General features: G+C 39.9%; 1 protein-coding gene across 4 annotated transcripts; it reads right to left on the bottom strand.

The window, feature by feature from the left end:
• Positions 1-1,072: 1,072 nt before the first annotated feature.
• Positions 1,073-26,268, bottom strand: c2cd2l (c2cd2 like). 4 transcript variants are annotated; one of them, XM_034683692.1, is made up of 15 exons: positions 25,969-26,266; positions 25,246-25,673; positions 12,242-12,337; positions 11,852-11,971; positions 10,176-10,286; positions 9,248-9,361; positions 8,142-8,241; positions 7,923-8,055; positions 7,338-7,402; positions 6,558-6,679; positions 5,870-6,041; positions 5,673-5,765; positions 5,124-5,257; positions 4,401-4,614; positions 1,073-2,871 (listed from the first exon to the last, which is right to left on the bottom strand). In XM_034683692.1, the coding sequence occupies exons 2-15, from the start codon at positions 25,597-25,599 to the stop codon at positions 2,621-2,623; spliced, it is 2,079 nt and encodes a 692-aa protein (XP_034539583.1). In that variant the 5' UTR covers positions 25,600-25,673; positions 25,969-26,266; the 3' UTR covers positions 1,073-2,620. The 4 variants fall into 4 exon arrangements, with proteins under 4 accessions (XP_034539583.1, XP_034539585.1, XP_034539584.1 ...); XM_034683694.1 differs by having other exon boundaries at positions 5,124-5,218; XM_034683693.1 differs by having other exon boundaries at positions 1,746-2,871; positions 5,124-5,218; positions 7,923-8,058; positions 25,969-26,268.
• Between the last annotated feature and the right edge of the window lie 1,105 nt (positions 26,269-27,373).

Genomic DNA, 27,373 nt, shown 5'->3' with positions numbered 1-27,373 from the left:
AGCAGGGGAACCCAAACAAATCCCATCTAAAGTGGGATTTGTTTGGGTTCCAGCCGGTTCCAGCACATAGAATTCCTTCTAGGTATAGAAGGAAATTAGGGAGCAGATAGTACGGCAAAGAGAGATGCAAAGATTATTAACAACATTAACCCCAGAAGAGAAACTGTCAGTTCTGCTGGGAGAAGGGTCAGGAGCTCCTCTGGCTGCTAAATATGTGTCTGCCTGTCACAGCCTGAGGGACGCACCATCCCTTGGTGTTTGATTTTGGGTGGGGGTTTTGTGAGTGTGCCGCAACTGGTGAGGATATTGAGATATGCTGTATGGGTAATCGTTCATTAATGCGTATAGAGTATGTAATATATGGTTGATATGTATGTGATGATTTCATATGTAATGAATATGGTGTGTGATTAATGTATATATGGTGAGTGTAGTGTGTTATGAATATATATAATGTATTGTATGAATTTATGTGCTTTGGCAATAACATGTCTTTGTTCATGACAATAAAGCAAATTTGAATTGAAAAAAATTGAAAAGATGGAAAGCGTTGGAATGTGTTTGCCTTATGGACTGCCAGAATATAAAGAAATGATAAATAAGTGGGTTAAAGATGCATGGCAAAATGCATGGCAAAATGAAAGAAAGGGATGGTCATATTTTGAAATTCAGAGTACAGTGGGAAAATAAAAATATTATGTTAAGTGCAAAAGAAGAGATGCAGTAGTTATAACTAGACTGAGGCTCGGGCATTGTGGGCTCAAGAGTGGGCTGGCCCTGATAGGGAAGCACCCTGATGGAAAGTGTGACTGTGGGGAAGTGGAGTCAGTGCATCATGTTGTCTTGCAATGTGAGAGATATGCTCAGGAAAGAAGGACGCCATTCAGAGACCTGCAAACAGCTGGAGAAACAAAGTTAAGAGGCTGATGGAACACTTGCACAGAACCGCAATATACAGTACAAACAAATCTAAGAAATGATCTAAGGACTTGAATCCTCGACCTGAGGAGGGCAGCAATACGGCGTTGTTGCGTCTAGCCTGCCTTATCCAAAGAAGAAGAAGAGGAAGAAGATTTGTTAAATATTGAGGGTTTATTTTGATTTCATTGGTACACCCAGGTATACGGATATCATGGAAACAATTTGCATCTCCTAAACGGAGCAATGCTGCCTTTGAGAAAAATAAATCCTGCAGTGGGGCACAGTTCTGAGCAGAAATTACTGGCAGATGTAGAAAAGGTAATTTCACAGCTGTTGAAAAGCAAACATATGTGTGTGGGTGTCCGTACCCACTTTTTTTACATACTGGTTCTGTGTGCCGTTGAATGAAACAGGTCCCCTCTAAACTTAAGGTTCCAGTTTCCATTTCACTGCTAGCCCTGAGTATGTCCTCATTTCAACACTCAAACCAACACCTTGTCATAAACCAAAGAACTATTCAAGCCATTTATCAGTCATGTATGACTTATATTTATGTAAAAGAAATACAGCATGATGATGCTCCTAAATGTAAATATAAGATAGATTTTGCATTTTATAGTTTATGATTATAAGTTAAGCCTGTTCTTCAAAGGAATGCTTGCAACGCTGCGAGGCATTACCCAAAATGTATGCAATCTTGCTGCCAGCTAATGATTGTTATTGCATTAATGAAAGTCCATGTGAGCACAACTGTGGCCTTAATGTGATCTGAAGCACTTTTAAAACTAGATGGAGTCAACATGAGCCACAAGAAAAGTAGTAAATCATTTTCATTTCTTTTTACTTAAAGAAAAATGTCAGTATTTAAAAAAAATCAAAATGTGTTGCCCTGCTTGGTCGGATACAAATCCTGATTAGTTGAAAATTCAAAAGTAAACTTAAATGCATTAAGATGTTCCACAGACGGTACTTTTAAAAAGGAAAAAGTACAGTAAATATATTATTTTTCCTGTGTCTTATATAAGATACAACATTGAACAACATTTCAAACCAATGTACAAGCAGTTATGAATGAACACTACAGTTAGATTGAGATAGATTTTTTTTGCTTTAAATTAAATTTGCGTGGAAAAACACACAGCAATGTTTCTATATTACAGTGCAATAATGACAATAATGACTTGTCTTTTGGAGGGTAAAATAAATAGCATCTATTTCATATGAAGCACATAATAATAAATTACCGTTATATAACCCAGGAATATTACATGTGCTGAATTTACATTTAAAAAAAAAGAAGTTTACCGTCCAAAGTGCAGCCAGTAGCATCATACTGGCATTTTATACCATTAAATAATGCAAGGGCTTTTTTCAGCATGAGTTTAAAACTCTCCCACTGTAATTCATGTTCCATCTGTGCACAGGACATTTCTTTGCAACTATTACCTTCTCCTCATCGCACAGCAGAGGAAATGGATTTCATTACCCCATTTAAACTCTTGAGCACTAGGTTAAAACATGATTTCTGTCCTGAGAGTGCAACAAATATCTGTCCCAAGGAAAGCCCTCCCAGAGGTGTCCTCTTTTCACTGTATACAGGTGACAACCCACCTGGGGTGTCATGCTGTAAAAGACGGGACTCGTGTTAAGTTTTCATACAGTGAAAACAGAGGTCTTACAGTCAGGATGACCCTAAAAATCAGATATCCAGAGAGCTCGCTCCTCCGTTGGTCGTAGTGGCTTTGCCCTTTGATTTGCCTGATGAGCGAAAAGAGAAGCGTTTGATGAGACGCCGAGAGAAGCTGCCGGACTTTTTACGGCTACTGGTTGACGCAGCAGCGAAGTTATTGCCCATATTGGAGATGTCTTCATGTGACTGGCTGAGGCAGGACTCCTTCTCTCGATGTCTCCTTCTGAACAACAGCTTTGTCCCACTCTGCAGAAAGCTCACTGCAAAAAGCAGATAGAAAAAAACAGGGTTATAAAATGGATATCTATAAATGCAGTATTCAGATCTTGTTGAAATACACTAAACCAATCACCTTAGTACCAGTTTAGGACACATGCAATGATTGTAAGAGTAAGCTCCCTCTTCAAGTTGATATTCACAGTGAAATCAGTACACAGCCACTCAAAACACTTTGGTCTGTTGAGTGTGTACTACAGCAAAACCTCTAGAGGGCAGCAGCAGCACTTAAGAGTGTGTCATAAAACGGCCGGTAAATCAAATTATAATTAATTTCTGATGAAATGAATTAATAGAGTAACAAAGCTGAAAGCATTCCCACTTAATTATGTGAGGCTATAAAAGATGGTATGCATTTATAACTAATTGGAATATTAAACTAAAACTGAAAGAGGCCAAAAACAACTGCAAGCAGAGGATTAAGGCCAAGTTGGGACAGAATGGTATGAAAGAGGTGTGGAATGGGATGAAAAAGAAGACATGCCGCAATAAGCCTACACAAAGAACTGAAGGAGACCCATAATTTGCTGCTGAGTTGAACCGATACTTCAACAGGTTTGACACAACCCCGATCACTGAGAGCTCATATAGGGGTTCTGGGTCATCAACTGCCAACTCTGCCCCCATTTACACCTCTGCTGGAGACTCTGCTTCTTGTCCTATCAACAACTTAGCTCCCTTACCCCTCTTAGTTTATCATATTTATAATATAATAATAGTTAAATAATTTTAGAATAATGGCTATCAGTGTAAAATTGAGGTTGAAAAAAAAGCATTTAAAGATTCAGAAAATCTGGAGAAATCTCTGTACAAAAAGGACCTGGCCGAAAACAAGTGCTGGATGGCTGTGATCTTTGGGCCCTTGGGCAGCACTGCATTAAAAGCAGACATGACTCTATAGTTTAAATCACTGCATGGGCTCATAATCACTTCCCAAAACCACTGTCTGCATCCACAAATGCAGGCAAAAACTGTACCATGCAAAGAAGATACCATACAGAAGCAATATCCAGAAATGCCAGCTACTTCTCGAGGCCAAGGCCCATTTAAAATTGACTGATGCACAGTTCAAAAGCCAGCATCCATGATGTAGAACCACAAGTGCCAATGGCATGGGTGGCTTTCACATCTGGGAAGACGCCATTAATGCTGAACAATATAGGTTTTGGAGTCAAAACTCCAAAAAATGGTATACTGGGATCCCAAATGTTAACAGAGTGTTGTTAAAAGAAAAGGTGATGCAACACAATAGTAAACATTTCCTGTCCCCAGTTTTTTAAAATGTGTTGCTTGCACCAAATTTTAAATGAGCATATACTTTTCATAGAGTTGAATCCTTGAGCTGCTGGCTTTGCATAATTTTCAATTAAATAAAAGCTTAAAATATTCATAAATCATCAAATTCAGTTTTTGAGTCTATTACAAGAGAAGTGAAAACATGTAGTATAAAATACTGCTCCATGTAATGATTATAATGTGCAGATAAAGCAGTAAAAGAGGACAACCGAGGTACCTTTATGGTCCTTGAGGCTGCGGGTTTCCAAGGCACCAGTTGAACCAGTATCTGACTCCACATCATCCACAGATGGACGCTCTGACACGTCTGAAGGTGTGGTTTCATCTGGGTCTTGATGATGCCCGGCGCCATAGTTGTTGCCATGCATGGCTGCGTCCATGGCTGCAGCATAGCCGCTGGATAATGCACAGTCATCGTTGGAGAGGGGGACCTAATGAGTGACAGAGAATGAATCAAATGATGCCCTTTAAAAGGCTTCTTTTCCAGTGAACTCTATGTCATATTTTAAGTGGAGCCTGCAGTGAATACATGCCAAAGGCTTTCAGGGCAAAATCAGGTCAGAAGACTCTCATTCTGCCATAATGTGGTCCTATGTGGGGCTGTGCCTGTGGACTAAATTTAGCTCAAGGTCATTCAGCCTCCTTCTCATTGTATTACCGATTTCTTACAAGTAGGTTTTTGTCATAGCTTCTGTGATTGGAATTCAAGTCTATGAGTCAGTTTAAGTATCTGCACTCTTGGGTGTAAGCAGAGGCTTACAACTAATGGGTTCCCAAATACTGAGAAAGATGTTTTCAAATCAAAATAATTACACTTATTGAAACCTAAACTTTCATTTGTCTCACAAAGCAGACATGAATGGCTCGTTGCTCTTTGATTAACCAACGTCAGCACAAATCTAAAAGGCCACTATGTTTGACGAAGTGTTAATTCTCTGACCTTTGACACGCCTGAGATGATCAGTGTGCTTCTTTTTGTTGGTGTCTTCCGAGCTGCTTTGGAGGCGGACTCCGTCAGCTGCCGAATGGCTGTCTCTGCAACGGGATCCAGGCCATTAGAGAGGCGGCTGCTCTCTGAGCAACAAAACACAAATATGTAAATCAGCACTTTACTAATTAAATGTCATTTTACAAAACTGTCTCAAAGATTTGCGTTTGTAGGGCACATTAATTTAAAAATGTACGGTTTATAAAAATGTTTGTATTAACCTAAAAACACTATTTCTAAAATCTATGAGGGAATATATTAATTTGTAAGTAGGGTCAGTTCTGTCCTCTACCATTTTTTTCTCTTGGCTCTCATAAGCAGGTGATGGGTTCCTGTTGTTAACCCTGTAAGAGTTTTTACACCAGGAGCACCTGCACAGAGGGTACATGATGCGTGCTGAAAAGTGCATTCCTCTCCTCTCACGTTACACAGCAGCTTGCTGCTTATCCTACTTTGCATCTGTTATGTAAAACAACGTCTGCCCTTCCAGTCTGAACTCACTGCTGGGATTGGGGCTGCCTTTGGCATCTGACAGGATGGTGGGCTTCTTCTCAGTCACCTCCACTTTGGCCGGGGAACGCAAAGGAGAATCACCTGAAAGGCATCACAGCACACATTTTTACGCCAATGTAAATAAAATCACACCATCATTTATCTTTTGTTGTTCATATTGTTATACTTAAATCAGTCAAAGTAACCTGGGCTGTGTTCCAGTTTGAGTCTAGACTGGACGGTGGTGACAGTAGTGACAATGGTTCCATCTGGCATGATGGTTCGGTCTACATCCACTTTCTTGGTGGGGGTGAGGGAGGAACGAAGTGGCAGAGCATTGTGGGTACTGCGAGGCTCCTCTGTTTCAACATACAGTAGCTGGGAAAGTAAAAATAAAAGTAGAATACTTTATCTCTTCATGGTTTAAGACTGTTGATGTCACACATGAAACGTCTACAGGGGACAGACTTTCAGCTGGCATGAGTGAGCTCTATTTGAGCTGTCATGTTGACCTCTAGAGCTGATGTCAGTTGACTTATCATTGTAGATAAAGCAGGTAACAGGACATGCACAGGACAACAGGTAGTGTTAATGTAAACGTCTGCCTACAGAGATGTAGCAGATGTTATTGTAATGCTTTCTTTGAAAAATATATAAATTACACAAAGGAAAAAAGGCAACAAGTCAGCAGAGACAGCTGTCACTAGAATGACAATGGACTGCTGTTATACAACACTCCCTCTGCCTTTGTTGTGAATCTTTGTTTCAGTCCAGCTTGCTTGATGTTAGATAATAAACTATGATGTAACCACACACTTCAAAGCATGAGAATGGCTTGAAAGAGGTTTTTTTTCTCCATTACTTTACAGAAATGTGCCACATCTCCTCACTCACCTCAGCTGTGACTGTAGAGTGTGGAGCCAAGCCATGGCCGGGGCTTATCGACAGTGTGTGCTGTCCAGTGGGAACTTTGCTGCGGAGGTCAAAGGTGACGGAGGCATGGCCAGGAAGGTATTCTATCCATTTTAAAAAATAAAATTTGTATTTATCACAGTAGCAACAGTCCAACTCATCCTGGACATGCACTTTTTGAACTGCTACCCTCTGGAAGACGTTTTAGGACATTAAAAGTAAAAACAAACAGACTAAAAAAAGGTTTTAATTCAAGAGCCATTACTGCTCTCAACACTGCTTGAGTATGGGCTTTTTGAATAGTGACTTTGTGCAATATAGTCAAGTGCAATACACAAGTGCAATAATAACAAACTGCAATAATAAGACTTCGTGATTTGATTTGTATGTTGTGTGTGTATGACAGTGTTTATATTAAATTCCTGTATTTGTTATTTTTATACATTGATTGTTGTTGTATTTTGTCTCTTTTAAATGGCACCTAATGAGGACTGCACCTTTCAATTTCGTTGTACTTGTTGCATTGACAATAAAGGCTTTCTATTCTATTCTATTCTATTCATTCTACAAACAGAATTAAACAGCCACTTTATTCTATCTCTTTTACAGTTTATAAATCAGAAAAATGCTAACAAAGATCATTACAGCCTGCCAACAGTACTTTTAAGGCATCAATGATTCTGCTTAAGCAGTCTAAACATTCTTGCTGATCAGGTCTCTGAACCGCAGCCAACAGTAAATTGCTCCACAGCAGTGGCTTACGCTCTTTTTTGCCATTTCGCTCCAGAAGTCTGACTCTCAGTTCTTTGGTCTCTAGGCCCAGATCTCTGCAACACACAGGGGGAAAACAAGTGTGAAACCCCATGATGTAAAAGTACCCTCATAGAAACCACATGAATCAACATCATTCATCTATTACAATACATTCAGGGGTGGGAGGGCTTCATTTACAATCATTACAAGCAGACATAAATCAAATCACTAGGCAAGGCTAGGCTAGGGGTGGGAAAAAAGGATGAATGAAGTAAAAAAAAATTTATAATAATAATAAGAGGTAAAAAGGGCAAGAATCAACAATGCAATATAAATTATATTTAATAAAACAGTAAGAAAGGTTAAAACATTAACAGCATATTAATGAAATGCCTTCCTCTAGCAAATGTGTCCCTTATATTCTCTTAAAATTCAAACATGTCTTCTGACAAGAATATTCTTGATAAATAAGTCGATTTCAAAGTTTAAAAATGTTGTGAGATATTTTAAGTTGAGGTACAGAAACACATTTTCAGGGTTTTTTTTTCATTTTGGCCTGAACATCACTTCAGCAGCACTTAGACACGGTCTTACAGCGAAATTTCTTCGCTCCATTCCAGCAGGGCGTTGGGTTTGCTGGGCACAGACAGGAAGCGTGTTGACCTCTCTGTGGAGGGCTGGTCCAGGTTCAGGACGCAGCACAGCTCCCCTGATCTGGACCACTGACCTGCTTGCACACAGAGACACAGTGAGACCTACGCAATCAGCAGGAAGCCGGGCGGAAATTATCTTAGCTGGGGGAAAATGTCTAACCTTTACTTAAGGTCGCCCTGAGCTGCCGGAGCAGTAGTCGTCTCACCAAGACGCTCTGGGGTGCAGAGTTTAATCCCACAGACAGATGGTCCATGGGGGCCTGGGAGTGTGTGGAAAGAGGGTTCAAGAGCAAAAGCAGTTTCAGCACAGGATGTATCATGAAGCATACAGTCTTAATACAGTGTTTATGTCTTGCTTCATGTCAGATTGTGGGTGCTACATAAAAATGTAAGATCTGTTCTTGGGGAGGGGATGTTAGTAGAAGGAGTGTTCTGGTTCTTGTTTGCATGAAATGCGTTGCCTGAGGAATACTGATCAATCACGTATCAGCAAAGCAGGCCTCAGGGTATGCAGGGAAAAACAGTTTTTATGAAGAGCAAAAGCAGGCCCTGATAACACCACAGCACGCATTAGAGGTAAATTGATGACGGTTTATTTATCAATGTAAACAGATATCTGCAAACAAGAGCAGCTCACAATCCGGTCAAGGTCAAACATTTCAACTTTCTGCTTGCTGAAGCCAAGCAGGATTTACATTTCCTAACTTCCTGGGACTCAGCAGAAACGATTGATCTGACCTCCATTGAAAAAACAAATGTTTAATTCGTTGGTTTCTTCTCCTCTTGAGGACTAACCTGGCAAAGCTTGCATTTCATTTTTAAAAATCCACACAGTGATGATGTTAATTTGGCAAACTTAAGATCTTTTATTTGCAAGTAAATCACTTTCTTTTTTCTGAAGTACGTCAGAGTGAATCCTCTTTCTAACCTGCTATTTACAGTGAAACTTAGACTCACCAAAAACAGATGAGTGGTCACTACTCAGGGGAATGTAATGAACAATACAAGACTGCATTGACTTTGCAGACAAATCCCAAAGGGGCAAATTTTACTTTGCTTTTGACCAGAACACACAAATGCTTCCCAAGTTGCTATTAGGACTGTCATCAAAGCAGAGAAAAGTATTTCTGGGCCACACGTCGTTTATCCCTAAATGTTGCTATACACCTATAAAAGCTGGCCTTCGTCAGAGAAATGTGTTGTTTCAGATGTTCCTTTAGAGTTTGTGTCTCAGCAAGTCTCTCTATAACTGCAAAGCTTTCTTACCAGTGGAGAAGACACACAAGTCTTGAGGTTGAGGACCATCGCCGGCTGAGTGCTGAACAGAGTGTCTTCTATTAGTCCCTTAATGGTGCCAAGGTCTGCATCAACCTCTGGGCTCTGGGAGGAATGAGAAGCAGCTTATTACTCATTGATGTTTAAGTTACAATTTCATTTAGCAGACACTTTTGTCCAGAACGATGAGCATCTGAGAGTGAGTACAAACAAAGCAAGGATCCAGACAGGAGGGAGGCAACATGTGCAGCAAAGAGCTTCAAGTGCGCTCAGACACAGGTGCTGCCATGCATGCACAGGGGAGTTAAGCAAACTAAAATATTTGACTTAAAGTGTGGCTTTTAATGTTTTTTTTTGTCTCACATCATTGTCATTATAATAATTTCAAAGCATGAAAAATAGAAAACCCTTTTACTGCGGCTTTAATCTCTTAGTCTGTAGAAGATGTGTTGCTCCTCGAGGGGATCTGAATATTTCATCCTTTCAATTAGCTTGACTTCAAAATAGAAAATTCATGCTGTTATGTTATCATTATCAGACTCAGTGGTTATCCCCAAGAGCTGTCTTCAGAAGTGAAACATCTTCCTTTTTCCTAAATTTACTTTGTTGCTGTCTCCGACTTAAGCCATCACGTAGCAGGCACATTTATGCAACCATATTTAGAGCGGCATTTCCTTCATGACTCATGAGGAGGGTAAAGAGGCACAGAGTGACTCACATGTAAAGCATGACGAGTTGACCAAGATTTATGAAGTCAGTTTAAGAAATAATTTGAATAACGAGTGGTTCCTTTTTTGATCATACATGATCTTTGGTTTTAAAACTCTGAACCGTTCCAGAGCAGTTCACTAACATGATACTGTGTGTCTGCATGAGGCAGACATATCATATTTGTGGTATCAGTATCAGACGTTCTCACCTGTCTCTGAAGCTTGCACGGAGACACGGTCAGAGTAAATGAGGGCTGCTTGGAAAGAGTCCAGGACATTAGCAGACCCTCATCCGCCATCTCCTCCAGAAACACCACCACCTGATGGAGGCAGGCAGAGGGGAGCAGAGTTAGAAAACACAGACAACATAGAAGCAGGCTGTACCAGAGGACAGGAATGAAGTTTAATCTCATTAAAAGAGCAATATAGTGGAATTTAGTATTCAGCATTCTCTCATTAATAAGTCATTAAACTGATTCATTATGATAACTTATTACTATCAGGGTCTTGTCCTGGGAGATTGGCAGACTCTTCTAGCATCTGAAACTTTAGGTAATACTTTGAAGTAAAACTGTAGGTCATTTGAATTGCAAAACATGCACAGAGATCTCCTTTCTGCTGAAAAGAAGAAGTTCATATGAATGCTAGATGGTGGGAAGCAGTAAAGGTGCAGTGTGTAGAATTTAGCAACATTTAGCAGAGCAGCCTTTGCAGAAATGGTGTATAATATTCCCAAGTATGCTTAATCTAACTGTTTTGCTTTTGTTGACTTAGAATTAACTTTTTAAATCTACATAGGAGCAGGTCCCCTTGCTCAGAGGTCACCATCCTGCACTGCCATGTTTCTACAGCAGCACAGAACTGTCAAATTATTAACATGAGCGCTTTTGTATTTAGTGAGTGGCCACCAAACGGCAACTCCGGTCTCAAACGGTGAAGCCCATGCGTAAGTGTTATAAACTGCAATTCATCGAGAATCTGCTTGAGGCTGGCTGCAGAAACACCGGAAACCACATAGACATGAATGGGAAAAAGACGATCTTTACAGCATTAATAAACATGTTTACAGCCTGGTTCAAAACAGCTTGGCTCTACGTAGCTAATCTCTCTATCGGCACACATTGTATGGGGGGTGAAATTTTTTCTAACGTGACGGTTCAGAAGATATTAAGATTACGATTTTTTTCCCAAATAAGGACATGACTGACTTGACTCCCGGTCGGGAACACATAGCTGTTGGCTAAGAGGCTCAAACTCCACCCCTAAACGTCACACTGCCTAGTTGAGTTCCGCATTTCCAATATGGCTGCTGTCGCCAATTGGCTTCAAAACAGCGCTCAGGAACAGTTGGGTGACGTCACAGATACTACGTCCATATTTTACACAGTCTATGGTGGCCACGTGAGATGTATCGTTTGGAAAACACATGAAAAAAGAGGGATTGTTGTGCTAAAAGAACTTGTGATTGACAGTCAATTTTCGATGGTTAAAATGTGAAAAATGGAGGATCACTGGAGCTTCTTCTTCATGATGGCCACCATCCCTTCACTGTTGGGAGGGGAAAGTAAGGGAATCTGACAACCTATGATCTAACCGCTACCTCTAAATATTCCCTCTTTTACACACTGTACCTTTAAATTGAGGTGGAAAATCACTACAGGCAGTATGCATGGATTATGGGTTTAAAGTGCACCACTGAAAAAAACAGAGGCTATTGATTGTCAGAACCCGTAACACATAAAAGATTCAACATCCACTGACCATTGCAGTGTTGACCAGTTTTTTTTTTACACATTTGAATAACAATGCAAATGTTGTTCATTTGTTTTAGAGGCCTTCCCTCAAATGTGCAAATTGCAAAAATCCAGGTGGTGTGCTTTTGTACCTTCACCACCGTAGGTGCTATAGTGATCTGATAGGTGTCCATGGAAACGGCAGCGGGTGACTGCTGGGTGACGGTCACAGGAAATGTCATTGTGTCCACCCAACATTTACAGTGTAACACCTGTAAAACAAAATAAAGATACAATACTGTAATGTGAAATACAGTCATGTTTGAAGGCACATAAAAAAAACTCACTGGTTTCTAACACACCTCCTTTTAGTCAAATGTGTCTCACGTAGCTCACTTGACTTCACACGGGAATTTGGGCCATGAATTTTTTTTCCAATGTCTTGCCCCAATTAAAATTTACTGGGTGAGTGACTAAATATGTCTGCCTCAGACGTTAATCCCTGCATGTGTTAATGAACATAGACCACAAAGATTACTCACCATTCTGTGTGCTGATTGGTCAGTGCACGTCACACTATCTATGGCAGAGGCAGTAGTTAGCTGGAGACTGCTGTCAAAAGTGATCTGGATCGAGCTCTAGGGAGAGATGGAAGAGAAGAACAAATGTCCTAAATATTACATAAGAGGAAGAGAGGAGACACTTGGGGAAGACATGCAAGATTTTGGACAGCAGTGATGCAGCCTTTCATGCAAATAGTTAGCAGTTAGTCACAGTCCTCGTGGATCTTTTGTCAAATAGTAAATTAAACTGCTGTTGTACATTTGAATTAAAATGCAAAGTAGCTGAGGCATGTCATGGAGTTTAATTAGTTGGATGGATTTTGTCTTTCCCAATACCTAATCTGATATCTAGACTTAATTATCCTCATATGAATGGTAAATGAACTGTGTTTATATAGCGCTTTCTCTCGTCTTCTGACCACTCAAAGTGCTTTTACATGACAATTCACATTTGCCCATTCACACCACATTCAGACACTGATGACTGAGGTTGTTTTGTGAAGAGCCCACCAGTATCAACGTATCCCATTACTCATAACCTTATCCCATTAACACACCAATAGCACAGCCACCTGAGGCAGTGTCTTGCCCAAGGACACTTTGGCATGCAGACAGCGGAACCAGGGATTGAACCCTCGACCTTCCGACCTAGAGACAACCGACTCTACCACTGAGCCACAGCCGCCCTATGTATACAAAAAAATCCTTTTATACAACTGTGACTAGAAAAAAGGCATGACAGTAATATATTTAATCAACTGTTAACAATTAAACCCTGATGCATGGGATATGAGTTTTTTATTTGTTGTGTGGCCTGAAGTAATCCCATTTTAAAGCAAGATGAGCCAAAATTAGCTGCTAACATTGGATGATATACAGATGCCAGGCCTGCTTGATTAATGTTTAGATTCAGTATTGCAACAATGATGTGAGGCATGATGAACAAACAAAATAAATAACTAAAGTTATTTAACACAGTTTTTTTTTAACTCTACCTACTTCATGTTTCATACCACAACTGTGTTTGGTCAATAGGCGCATTTCGACCAAGAGTTCCAGGGTCTTTTAGCCCCCAGAACTACTTTCCCTCAAACTAAAAGGTTCCTGTGCCCCCATTGTTGTCTGCGTTTCAACCGCGGGCTAAAGTCCCAGGTGGACTGTGCAAATCAGGCCAGTGACGTATGGAGAGGACCTGAGGGTCGATGACAGCTAGCTTGAGCTTAATCTAACTGCATCAAAATGGTTTGAAAGCTTGGTCTTCATATTAAGAACTCTATCTTATAGGTCAATCATGCACATTTTAAGTATTACAGCACTACATGTTTACATAAAATATTTGTTCTTAATTATTGCAATAAATGTTGTTTGCAATATACTTAATTAATATGCTTGTACTGTGACAGCATTGAATTGTAATTCATTGTGCAGCCGTAAGAGTTGCAGAGATGTACAGACTAACATACCTGCTAATACCTGACACTATGTTTTAGGAAGTATGGAGTGCATTTCTTTAAAGATTTGCAATTTGAAGCGTTTTGAGCGCTCTCACACATGGTGCTAATCATTTTATTCACATGGTAATAATAAAATATAAACCTTAAAAAAACCACAACTTTGTCATTGGTTCATTTTCCTACAAGAAACCTCTTTGCAGAAACAGAAATATTGCTTTAGGCAAATTCAGTGATTGAGTCAACAAAATTAATTAGTGACTTTATTCTCCTGGGATACCTTTCACTGTTATCTGAATCAATAAACAGTCTCTTACAAGGTGCCATAATGTGTATATAGAGGCAGCAGTTTCCACAGCCATGCTTGTGTATTCAATGAATGGCAAAGCAAGACTGATTTTTCTCCAGGCAGCTCAGTGGATTTGTGCACTCAGATGAGTAACGCCTGAAGGAACTGGCAAAATAATTACAACATATGTTTGACCAAAGGCTGCTAGTGAATACATGATGTGAGTTTGTGCTCGTCCTGCAGAAGTTGTTGGATTCCCTGTCTGGATCTGACTAATAAAAAAAAGTACAGTGAGTCTCTGCCTCACCCTTCAAGTGTCCATTATCAGGACTGCATCAGTCAATGCTTAGTCATGCTCACAGCAAGGCAGCTTTCACTGTGGGAGTGTTAGACTTGGAAGAGACCCCTCACAAGGGGAATTATTGTCTTAGTTGTAAGAAAAGATTCACCAGCAATGTGGCAACACCAGTGGCCTACTATCACAGCATGAACATGCCAGAGGATCTGTTTCAGACGACGGCTTTTACTGTCTCAGGACAAACAAACAAGAGAAAAAAAATCCCCTATTGTCAGAGCATATGTTCTTCTAGGTCCAAGTCCAATCGCTATCATGTACAACTGTGGAGGCGGGCAGAGGTGGGAGGATGATATAACAAAGTTTGTGGTCTGTGTGTGTGTGTGTGTGTGTGTGTGTGTGTGTGTGTGTGTGTGTGTGTGTGTGTGTGTGTGCGTGCGTGCGTGCGTGCGTGCGTGCGTGCGTGCGTGCGTGCGTGCGTGCGTGCGTGCGTGCGTGTGTGTGTGTGTGTGTGTGTGAGTATGTGTGTGTATGTGTGTGTATGTGTGTGAGGGCAGGAAGCCAAGTGCAATGCTGCAAGCTGACGTAGGTTCCCTGGACCATCACTGCAGTCACATGACCACAGAGTACAACCGGCTGTGTTTACCTCGGTTGGCTGGAGCCTCTAAAACTGCTCAGTCACCCAGCCGTTCATTACATCCAGAGTGCAGAACAAATATGATGTGATGTATTTCAGATTGTGAGGGCTTTGGAGAAACCCGATAATCACGTGGTTCTGATTGTGTGTGGTTTGTAGATGTAGCTTTGCTGATGTTTGTGTCACTGCAGTCAAACACCAAAGGCATCTCTGCAGTGAGGATAATTAGAGGCGGCACAGGGATCTGAGCAAATTCTCCTAAATGTCAGAATGTTTTGGGACACACATTCTGTAAAAGGAGTATGACTGCAGAAAAATTACATCATATTTTGATATCATTTTTTGCTTTTCATCAGAATCTCATATTGGAGACGTAGATGGAAGATATTGGTAGAGAGCTAGAATGTTGTATGTATTTATACAAATAATTGTACATATTTATTCCACTTACATCACATGTATCTTCAAATTAATGCCACCAAACACGCTCCTGCGTATTACAATGTATAAACTTAAGAATGCTCAAGTCCGCGACTCTTTATTACAAGTAACTGTTCATTCGCAGCAGGCTTAAATCTTTGTACTTCAAATATGCTAATGTAAGATATTAAAAAAGGGCAAACCCATATTTTTGCAAATTACTCTGGGACACATAGCAGCAGAGGCTCATCAATATCAATGTCAATCAAATTCCCGCATGCCTGAGGGAAGGTTATGTCATCAGATATTTAAGTCTTTGTTGTGTCTGGCACTTGGTGCTGTTATTATCTACTGTGAGAATTATTTTCTGGGCTGAACTATAATCCCAGAATTGTATGCTGTAAATCTGGCCGTGGTGCTAGCTTGATATTTTGAAGAACACCTGCTTGGATTTAAAAACATTTAAAATGGTGTTAATATGCTTTTATCATATTTGAATTATACATATTAAGTTACATTTTGGATGTCAACATCAAACTTGGGCAAAGTTTCAAAGTAGGAGGTAACAGGTGTTTGAGTAATCCAACAGCAGGCTGCTCTGAACGGCTTGTTGAAAAAGTTACACGAGTATTCAATGAGATTAACAGGAGATTTGCTGAAATCACGACATCACCAGTTGGTGAGTCTCCCTAAAAGGGCAAATTTGTCATTTTAAAAAGAGAAACACAACTTTTTTTCATGCCAATATTAAAGGAGGGTCCTAAAAAGCCATGTTTTAGAATGCTGGAAGGGGGTGGGGTCTGTACAAAACAAACTTATAAAAGGTGCTTTTCAGACAGATGTTGAAATGAGGTTTCAAAGACACCAGCCTGAGTTTAGTAGGAAAAAAAGTTGACTTTTGTATCATGTAAAGCTAGTTCAAAGCTATCAGAAGGACAATATAAAGCCTGAGAAATTAGTTCCTCTCTTTAAATATTGTTAATTTATCTATATCTCCATGTTCCGTCCAGAGAAACGATCAACTCATTTGTTAATGGCTCTTTATTCCTCCACAGACAGTTGACTTGGACATTTTGCATCCATTGGCCTCTTGATAGCCATCTGGTGCTCTGTGGTGTTGTGTATCCACCTGGCAAAAGCTACAGGGCTCATTTTGTCATGGAGAGGGCAAAGCTAGCAGCATAACCACCACACGTTTGTCCTTGTGAACCACCGCTGTTCATATGAGTATGGAAGTTGAAGGTATTTCTGGAGAGAGACAGTTCCTGGGGACATTCACGGTGTCACTTCAGGTTTGTCAGAGTCAACCCTTTGGGTCCGGCTGTCTGAAAAGCATGTGGGTCAACCAGAAATACACTCCCCCTGTGGCTTTTGATGACCCTCATCTTCTTTTATGTTTTTTTTTTTTTAGCAGCATGTATCTCAGTTTTAGGCTGCGAAAAGGTACAGACTTGCTAGGCTAGGTCTATATCTTACTTAATTTCTTACTTTAACCTCACTGTTATGTTCCAGGTCAGATTGACCCATTTCAAAGTTCAAAAATTTACAATAAATTGTTAAAAGTATTTTTCCGGAATGAAACTTCTTCTGCTTGGCTTAATTAGCGTAATTAACGTACAAAATAAGAATGGTTAATCTAATATATTTGCAAACCCCCCTGCATGATTATATTATATAGATACTGTTCGTGGGTCAACTTGACCCGGCAGTCAAAGTGGAGGCTAAAAGGGGTCAGAAGTGTCAAATACTAAATGTTTCTTTGCAACTGTGTGACATATTTCACCCCAATCACAAACCCACACGTGAAAAACAAGTGAGTTATTGTCATTAAACCATGATCTGTGATGATTAAAGAACACCATTGCACTAAATATTGATTTCAATGGTTAGTAATGGAGTTAGGAATGAGATTTCAAAAAATTGCATTGGGATATATTGGGGTTCTGACACTTTTGGATAATTAGATATGCGCCGGGTCAAGTTGACCCAGGAACATTATTGCTGTTCCTGAGAAACGAACATAACAGGAGGGTTAAGAAAGCAATAAGTGATCTTTATTTATGTTCAATGAACAATGTTAGCATTCAAACAAAAGCTGTTCTGACAACACATAATGACTGAATAAGACATTTGTGTTTTGTAACCTGGCTAGCAATGTATCTGAAATACTATTCATACTTGTTAACTAAGTTAGCATGCTAACACTGCACACAAAAAAGCAAACACTAGCTTGTTGAAACTACCAACAAATAACTTAACATTTGCTGGTACGCTAACATGCTTAACTTTATTCGACAGCTAGACCTATATTAGCATTACAACGGTGTTACTCTGAGCCTGTTAGCACACAGCTGTTTGAATTTAGCCTTAACTGTAGCTAGTAAAGCTAGCTAAAGACTGTAGCTTTCCCGGATTATAATGGCCAGGCCAGTGAAGTTAAAATAATATGTATTTTAAATTTAATATTAAATCCAGTATAAGAGTAAATGTTTGTCTAGCTGTAGTTAATCAAATTGCTGAAATGTGGTCAAAAAAACAAAGACAGAATGAAACTGCAATAACCTGTTTTTTAGCATTTATAGGACCTAATATCAATATAATGGATAGTGTGTGACTCCATTGTAAATGCTGAGTCAAAGGACCTGCATTGTAAATTAATAACTGCCAGAGGCATTAAGTAAAATTTGGTCACTAAAGTAAATTTGTGAAATTATCGTTCTGCTGTAACTGAAGCAAATGAGTGCAGAGGGCTGAACGTCCCCTTTCGTTGAGAAGAATCTACTTGAGCATAATCACAAGGCATTAATCATCAACTGGCAGCTCGCAGCCAGAGAGGGAAGAAGTGAACTGTGCCCTCAGGCTAATCACCGGGCTCTATATAATTGCAGATCTTGAATGGACAGGGAGCTTCCTTCCCTGCAGATGCACACTTCAATGCTCTATTACTCCCTCTTTACCACCCACTGGACCCAGAGATGGTAACTGCGCATCATGTGTCAGCTGCAGATGCAGAAAGGGTCTGACGATGCTATTATCTACTGGTCGAAAGAGGCCAACCAGTCCAGTCCTTCAAGCCTGATACAGATACTAATCCTGCTACAGACATCTGAACAGCTCCATATCAAGTCCTCCTGCCAAGGCAAGATTATATCCAAAGGCTCCCACATTAACACTTCAGCAACAGGATAAACAACTGAGTCATGAAACACACTGCAAGATGGGATTAGTCTTCAAAGGTGCAGAAGTAGCTTTTTATTCATGTATCTTTTATTCCTCTGTTTAACCAACTGAAACAAAACCATGCTTAATGTTGTGTGTTTAATTTACATCACCCTCAGGAGGAATACACTTAAAACATTACAATGCTTAATTTTAAAGCGCTTTATCTATACAAATACATCTCATTAACTGGTAAGTGTGTGAAAACTACCATCATGTAAGCTAGCACATGCATGTACTGTGTGTGGGCGCTTATACAACGAGACAAAGTCCTCCTGCTGACATTGCCAAGCAGCTACGATGAAGCCTAAAGCCAAAGACCACAGACTCTCAATATCTATAGAACTGTAAAGATCCCAGCTGCAACACATCACCAGTGCTCAACAACTCTGCTTTTCACCCCACGGCTGCAACTGTCTCATCTTATCCCCATCTTCAGAAACGCTCTGATGATCTCTTCAACTTATCAAATCTCTTTCCAATAGTTTTTCTCCTTGTGTTTAAGTAGCCGCCACAAAAGAACAAGCTGCTGATTACATATCTCTGATAAAGAGTCTGAAGTACACAGTGGCACAAACACCTTTTCTCTTCAAACCCAAACAGTGATGCTTGAGGTCAAGCATTTGTTGCTGTTCTCTGTATTTATGTAACATCCTGCAAATGTGCTGTCATGATTCAGCCCCATAAAGCAATTTTTTTGAGTTGTGGGTTTTTTTTCATACTGGATTTCAGGGGTCAGGGTCATGGCTTCCCTCAGGAGGACATGTTTTGCTGCAAGGATATAGCAATCTGAGAATTCTCAAAATTAGTGAGACAGCATGAGCTGCTCTGTGTTTACATGGGAGTATTGGAGAGGTCCAGGCTGATATCACTCTCTGATGCATTGAACTAGAAAATAATAAAGGAGGCAAAGCCTGACTTCTGAAAACTACAGTCAGAAATCTTCATAACAGCATTCAAATAAACTGATAGATCAGTGAGCTCAGATGTGTATCCATTCTAAATGATCTGAACGAACAGAAAGAGCCGTCTAGCATGTTTTGTTTGATGATTAATTTGTTCTACTAAATGATCAATATAAAGAACCCACACTATGAGGTTTAAGTAAAAAGCACAAGCAAAAACTTTCCATTAGTGACTGAGAGTAAACAGCTTCATTCACTGATGGGTTGGATTAAGTGGAATGCGTCAATTTTGCAAGCCCTGACATGATAATGATTCTGCGATGGGCCAAACAAGCAGGCTACACCAGTCCTTGCGTGTTGTTTGCACTTTTCTTGCATTATTAGCCAGCTAAGAGTCAACTAATGACAAATTGTTAAATTCATAATCTAATTAGACTTTATGCAACTTCTTACCAGCCAATTTCATGGTACAGCGAGTCAGTCGTTCACAATAAACAGCGGCAGTGTTCAGACTGAAAAATACTTCTGCATTAAGAACAGAAAAGCACAAGGGTTCATGTTGGTGTGTGCATAATGCTACAGATAAGGGCTGGAAAATGAAATAAGAAACATAAAGCTGAGAGTTTGAGTTAAAAATCCCTCACTATAAAGTTACCAAACAAGTTACAGGAAACTCCTACATGAGCATTCTTAATCGTCGGAAAGCAGAAAAGGCCAAAAACGTGTGAGTTTTGAAACAAATCGAAACTTTGGTTTCATGCAACTCAACCAAGAATCTCTATGTTGTCTATGTCATGCAAGAGGATACCTATATGACAGGGTAGCATATGGAAAAGATTCTTCATCACAACTCAAACAACTTTATAACACAACATAAATACTTTTTTTCAAAGATCAGTTCAGAAGTTGATGCCAGTGGATCACAACATCATTTCATTGGTCACCATAATGCATTCCCAAATGGCATTATAACCATTTATTGCCTATTTTAAACAACCTAATATGTAACCAAGGCTTTATCTAATATCTTCATTAATGATTACCTTGGTATTTATTTCTCCTGTGGATTAGTGTTCTCTTTGGAGTACAAGTAAAACATCAATTCCACTTCCTTGTCTAATACTTTCCCCTGCTTGCCGAGCAACTTCACATTAATAACAAAACTACAGGAAGTCACTACTCCAACCCCAAAAAAACATTAAACCTTGTCCCTGGTACAACCACAAATTAGTGTTTCAAACAGTGTTTGCACAACTTCGGCATAAAACGTGCTAACTTGTGAGCTTATTTGCCATTGTTTCCACACTTTTTGCTAAGCTAGCTTGCTTCGCGCTCTTTGGCTTCATATTTAGCATCCTCTATGTTTTCTTAGACAAAGCAAGAGAAATAATATAGGTATGTCCAATTATGTCCAACCATTCTTTAATTTTAATTCATTGTCTTGCTTGAAAATAAAAACAAATGTATTTCCTCAGAGTAGGACGAATAATTATATCTCTTGACTGTTTACTTTGACAGCTTAAAACCCCCACGACATGTATTTAACTTTAACAGAAGACATTAAAAAACAAAAGCTTCATTTGAGAGGCTGGAAATGAGCAGTTTGTCCATGTTTGCTTGGAAAATTGCTCAAATTATTGCAGTAATTGTTTACCTTTTTCAAGCTCTACTTATTAATTTGGCTTTATAATCAAAATTTTGCAGACGATGCTGAGATATTCCTGTGTTAGTGGAAATTTGTGTTCGTCTTTTGGTATATAAACATTAGTTTATAATTTGTGCTGAGTGGCAGCAGAAGGGGAAAACTAACAAAGAAGGGAAAAAAAATATTTAAAAAAAGTCTCTAATCTTCAACCAACTACGGAGGAGAATATTAACTTAATTTTCTATATTACTTTAACTCATTCACTTGATTTCCTTTGGATGAATTTCAACATAATTATTTAAAGACCTCTGTCAGCTTCAATCCAAAATGCCACACAAGTACTTAGGTTAATGCTATAATGGATTTGCTGCTAATCCCCACATGATGACACTGAAGACGAATCTTCATTCGCCCTGTGTTCCTCCAGGAAAGCTAATGTTTGGCCCGATGCGGATACATGAACATGAAATGCCAGTCAAAGGAAAGCTGGTGTGTTTAGGACCGTAGTTTGGATGGTTTCTCTGGAGTCTGTTTTGAAAGTGACCACAGCAACATGCCTTGCAGGTGGCAGGTGCTGACTGTGTGCGTGAAGCAAAGAATGCTAAGTGACTCGCTTGTGGCCACCTATTACCTGCCACAAACCCCCACAGCAGGTTTTTCCTGTCAGGTTTTATGGTAGGAAGTGAATAGGCAGAGGAATAGGTAAACTCTAAGATGCAACTCTGAGTCTCAGCATATCAGAGGAAAACAGAGTCCTGTGTCAACACAGCAGGCAATGTTTGTGATTATTTCATATCATTATCAAGTTTCATTAACATCCTGATGTGATTTGCATACATCCCAGACACGTTTAGACTAACAGATTGCTCTGCACCTAGACACAATGACTCGCAGATTTTTCATTGTGATGAGAGAGCTCAGAAAGCTTTGGCTCACACTCTCAGTTCTCAAACTAAACACCACATGGACAAACAGACTTGGACAGCTTGTCTCTGTCTCCGCCAACAATGACGTATTCACCCGGCCTGGAGAATTATATCAGAATAAACAATACATGTCTTATCACTGGGAGTGAAATCCCTGTGGCTGGCAGGTTTTTCAAGCATTTTATAAGTCCAAAGGTCATATAGTCATCATGGATCAAACCCAGAGAGGAGATGAAGGTATGAAAGTCACAAAACACCCAGGCACCTCCTTTGTAAATCACACAAACCCTTTTTTATCTGCTACAAAACAAACTAAACAAAATAAACTATTTCCAATCTTTAGTAAGGTTTTATTGTGATCTAGCTTTCATAATGGTTCATGAGAAGGCAGTGTGAACTCCTAAGTTCAGCCAAAGTCCGCTCCTATGCTGTTGAGTTTCTTGGTAACTGATGCAAGTCATTACCCAGGGTTACCGTAAGATAAGTAAGCTGGCACATTCTTATTTTCAAACCATCAATCAAAGAGACACAGAGGCGCTCTGTTTACTGACCTCTTATCACAAGCAAAATATGATCTACACTTTGATGAAAACAGATACAAGCTCTAAAGCTGCATACCAGAACATAATGTGGTATGCATAGAGAAATTCACAAAGATGAACCTTTGACCATGAAGGACTCACATGACGGAACACGAAGCAATAAAAAGTCTTCAAAGCTGCTCATTTACTGTCCACTAAAGCAGTGTAATAGTGTATGTGGTAAAATTCAATATAATGATGTAGAAACTTTTCTCGCATTGGCTGTGAGAATTGAGGCCAATGGGAAAGTGTTAAAAACTGCAGTTCATTGAGTGTCCACTGGAGGCTGGCTTTGGAAGTACTGGAAACCACATGCACACTAATTCAAAAAAGACGATCTTTAAAGCAGAAATAAACATGTTTACAGCCTGGTACAAAAGGCGAGTGTAGTCTGGATAGCTAATTTCTCAATCGGGACACACTGTAGGGGAGTGAATTTTTTTCTAGCGCTGCAATTTCAAGGATATTAAGATTACAAGTTTTTCATTGTGAGAGGCACAGCTGACTTGATTGTCAGGCGGGGAACACTGCAGCTGTTGGCTAGGAGGCTCAAAGCCCGCCTCTTTACCTCACACTAAGTTTGGATGACTTCAGCATATCCAGTATGGCTGCTGCCGATGATTGGCTTCAAAACAGCGCTTCAGAAACAGATGGGTGACGTCACGGATACTACGTCCATTATTTATACAGTCTATGGGTTGAAGTCATTATTAGAGGTGTAGATCACGTTATATCATCAAACAATATTCAATTGATCCTTGATGGTATATATAATGATTTGATATTTGCTGTATCACAATGTCTGCCATGATAAGAATTGGATGCATGGACTTCTAAAGAGAGAATGCCCACTAAATATCATATCATAAACTATGACATAATTTTACAATTTTATAACAGGACTCTTTTACATTTACATCAAAAACAATCTTTACTTTCAAAAATCAAAAAGGACAATTTATCTACTTGCTTATGTGTCCAATCGATCTCAGGCTTTGGGGGACTTAGGGAGCCATGTAATAGGGTACTAAACTTGGAGGTCATAGTGGGGTGGGTTTCTTCACTGAGTGCTCATCCCTCAATGAGCATCCTCTCAATCACAGTACCTTTTGTTTGACTCAAATTAAAGCCCCTGTTAGGAGTTTTTTCAGTGGTTATGAAACAGACTCAAATTAAAAAGCTAAAGAGACCGTTAGTGACAGGATTGACTACTTTAAAGTGATTTCTAATGTCTGACATTTCTACCGCTGGGCAGGTGTCAAATACAGCAATTTAACACACTTTGCAGAAAAAGCCTTCTTTCATATCTTCAACAGCAATATTCATAATAAGTGATACATTTGGCCATTCAAAGTAAGCAGAATGATCAAATGTTGTGTCACTTCCCTCCATGTACAGAACAAATAAGCAAGGGGATAAGACCTACCACTTTGTCTGGGGGGGGGGGGCAAAATCAGCACAACACAAAAATTATTGAATGTTGTGTCTATGCTATAAACTGTGTTCCACTAGTATGTATTGTATTAGCAAAAACAGCAAAAATATTGATTTTTTCAACAATGAAATAAGATCACTGATAGATGATGGATACACGGAAATATGGTATTGTCATCTGTGAAAGATTTGATACCATGAGTATTTCCCCGAAGCTTTAACTTGAACATCTGAGGGGGAACTTTGTCCCCCTCCAAGGTGAGCTGACCCTTATGAATTCAAAAGTTTTGTTTGTTGTCCACGCTCACTATGTGGATCCATGTGACCCCTTTAAACTCCCTGCAAACTCATCTCTCATTCAACACTCACACACGGTTTGTGGGTGGGGGGTATAGAGGATCTGTCTCCTCTTCCAGTGCTCAAAAGGAAACATCTGACTGTGTGGCAGACTTTGATTCACACAGATCAAAAGAGCTACTTTAAAGGAGAAAGACCTTTAGGAGCGTATGAAAAGCCTCAAACACGTGCTACACTGCCATCGGCCTGGAGTAGTGGCATCGCTTAGCTTAACAGTGAAGTGTGAAGTCGTGGTGTTGATGTAGAAATATGGAGAAAAAAACCCTTGTTGCACAATGCAGCTAACATTAATGCAGCCACTTATTTATAAATAACAACATTACAACATCCAGGCTTTAATTATATCTGCTGCAGTTGTAACAGTTTGATTGCGTTACATTATGAGCTGCAGGAAAATGTGAGAATACCATTGCTCTGCTTGATTCTGCCTCTTCCCACTGTGATCGAACACATCCATTTCCCCTCACAGACCGGGTATCAGACTATTTTTAAAAGGTGTGGGTGTTCATACTGTGGCTACGCTGCCTGCCTTTAGCTCTCCGCTCTTATGTGCATTGATTCAGAGCTGTTATGCAAGCCTCTGCTCCCCATCCTCTTACTGATTAGACACTCCAACTCCCACACCTCCACCTCTCTGCCTACACACACTTCCAACCAGCACACATGGGCACACTGACAGTATCAGCCCTTGCTTAACTATTTATGCTTTCTACTTAATGGAGTAACCCTAGGCGTGCTCTTCTACACACTGGCATCATGTTTATTAATTTGTGCTACCCCTCTCCACTCCATCAAGGCTTAGAGATCTTAAATTTGAAACTCACCCCATGCCTGCAGGCCTGCTCATTCAGAGCTTTGACCCAGCTCCTCTGGAAGTGCTCCCTGAAGGATTTGAAGGAGAACAGAGAGGTCAACAAGCCTTTCACCCCGGCCTCAGATGCAGGACCTCCATCCCGGCCAGAGCGTAGCTTGAGCAGGAAGCCCCAAACACCTCCAGCCTGGCTATGAGGGGGCTGCTTCCAGGAAGCAGGATCTCTCCCGTCCTGTTTGGCTGCTCTCTTGGCTCTCCAAAGCCGCAACACGGTCAGCAGGTACTGGAGCAGCCATCCCAGCACAATCAGCAAGGAAACAAGGAAGAGACCCACCAGACACAGCCAGCTCAACTCCTGGAGCTCCATCAGCGTCTCCTGGAGCCTCTCATATCACCAGGTCCGGGTGGAAATATCAGGACTGTCAGTCAGGTTCTTCTAGCCTGTGAGTGTCAGCAGTCAGTGTCAGTCATTCAAAACCCTTACAAGTTATACATCAGAAATAAATGTAGGATACACTGAGATGGATGATCTGGAGGTTCCATTTGGCTTGTTTGATTTAGAACACATTTAAACACCACTTGACTGGAATGAAAGCAAACCCCAGAAACTGCGTGCACGCTATGTAAGTATCAGGGACTACAGAGCACGCATATTGCACCTCATGATGCAGCGTGTGTAGCCAAAATTAAATAAGATTAAATAAATAAAAAGGAAAAAAGATCCAACATCACCCACCGTTTAACTTAAACAGTCCGAGCAGCAGGCTGCAGGTCATCGACAACAAGACATCGGTAACATGAAGCTGGCTCCGTGGCAATGTGCAGCCAACAACAAATGTGCGTGTCCCATCTCAGAGTCATCGGCGCTGTGTGGGCCGGTGCGTCTCTGCTGTCATCTATCGATCCGAAACAAACCCTTCGCTCTCCCTTAGGACGCTGCTGACCTCCGGTGGGTTTCAAATCTGCGCTGCTGGTACCCTCCTTCCTCTCCTGCCTCTCTCTACGATGATAATATGACAGAGAGCTGCAGTGACCTACAGGTGGCGCTGCAGGGAAGAGACGCAACAGCAAGACGGAAGTGAAGGGCAGAAGCATCAAAGTAAAAGCATGAGATATGAAATGGATGAAACCAAGGATTTTTTTAAATTTATTTTTTACATAAATACCTGCGCCTTTGTATTTAAGTAAGCAAGTGATTCTACGGTGGCTCTGAAGGATAATAGTTTTTTTTTTTTTACAAAGATTAAACATTTTTACAAAGTTGGAGACAAATTTACATTTTGGAAAACCTTTTTTACATTTTATAAAACAAATGACATCAGCAAAACACTTTTACCAGGCCAAAACAAATTTACATGTAAGGATTTTTTTTTACAATAGATGAAACACTTTCACAAAGTTGGAGACAATTTAAATATATATTCATTAAAACTATCTTGGTGGAATTGGAAGGTAAGAAAGGCAAAATGTTTTGATATAGACAGCTGGCTTAAAGAGTATTTGTAACTGATCTCTATGGAGCAAGCAGCATCAGCACTTGTAGATTCAGGCAGTGGCCACAGAGGCTCTTTGAATTTTATTTTATCAGTGATAGATAGATAGACCTTGATGGCTCCTATTGATACTTGAGTTTAAACCCCATCAATTTTGAATGAACATGAATGTATACGTTTTATTTATTTATTCTTCAATTTTCTATCTCTTTATCTATACACTTTACAATATTTACACTCCACCCCGTGCTCCCGTGTCTTGTCCTGTTGTAGGTTATCACGTTTGTTTGTTTATATATTTGTTTGTTTGCTTAGACCTTGTCCAGTCAGAATTGTGTTGCTGTATTATAATTTGTGTAATGAAAAAAAAAATCTTGGTTAACTGACTCAAATCTGAGCTACATATCAATATATATATATATATATATATATATTACAATTCTCCAAATGTAACTGCACAATATTGACCTTCAGACTGTCCCATCTCTTAAACATGATTATTTGAAGCCAAGTGACTTGTTTACTAACAACAAGGAGGCATTATTTGGTATAATGTAACCACAAGAAGTCAAATAAAACTCTAAAAACCTATGGTTTACTTTCAATCAGATTCAGCCACACTTGATGCTGTGAAATAAAACAATTTCC

The sequence above is a fragment of the Notolabrus celidotus genome, chromosome 5, assembly GCF_009762535.1.
Source record: "Notolabrus celidotus isolate fNotCel1 chromosome 5, fNotCel1.pri, whole genome shotgun sequence".
NCBI lineage: Eukaryota > Metazoa > Chordata > Actinopteri > Labriformes > Labridae > Notolabrus > Notolabrus celidotus.
Note: the sequence above shows the minus strand (reverse complement) of the source record. Positions and strands in the feature narration are given on the sequence as shown.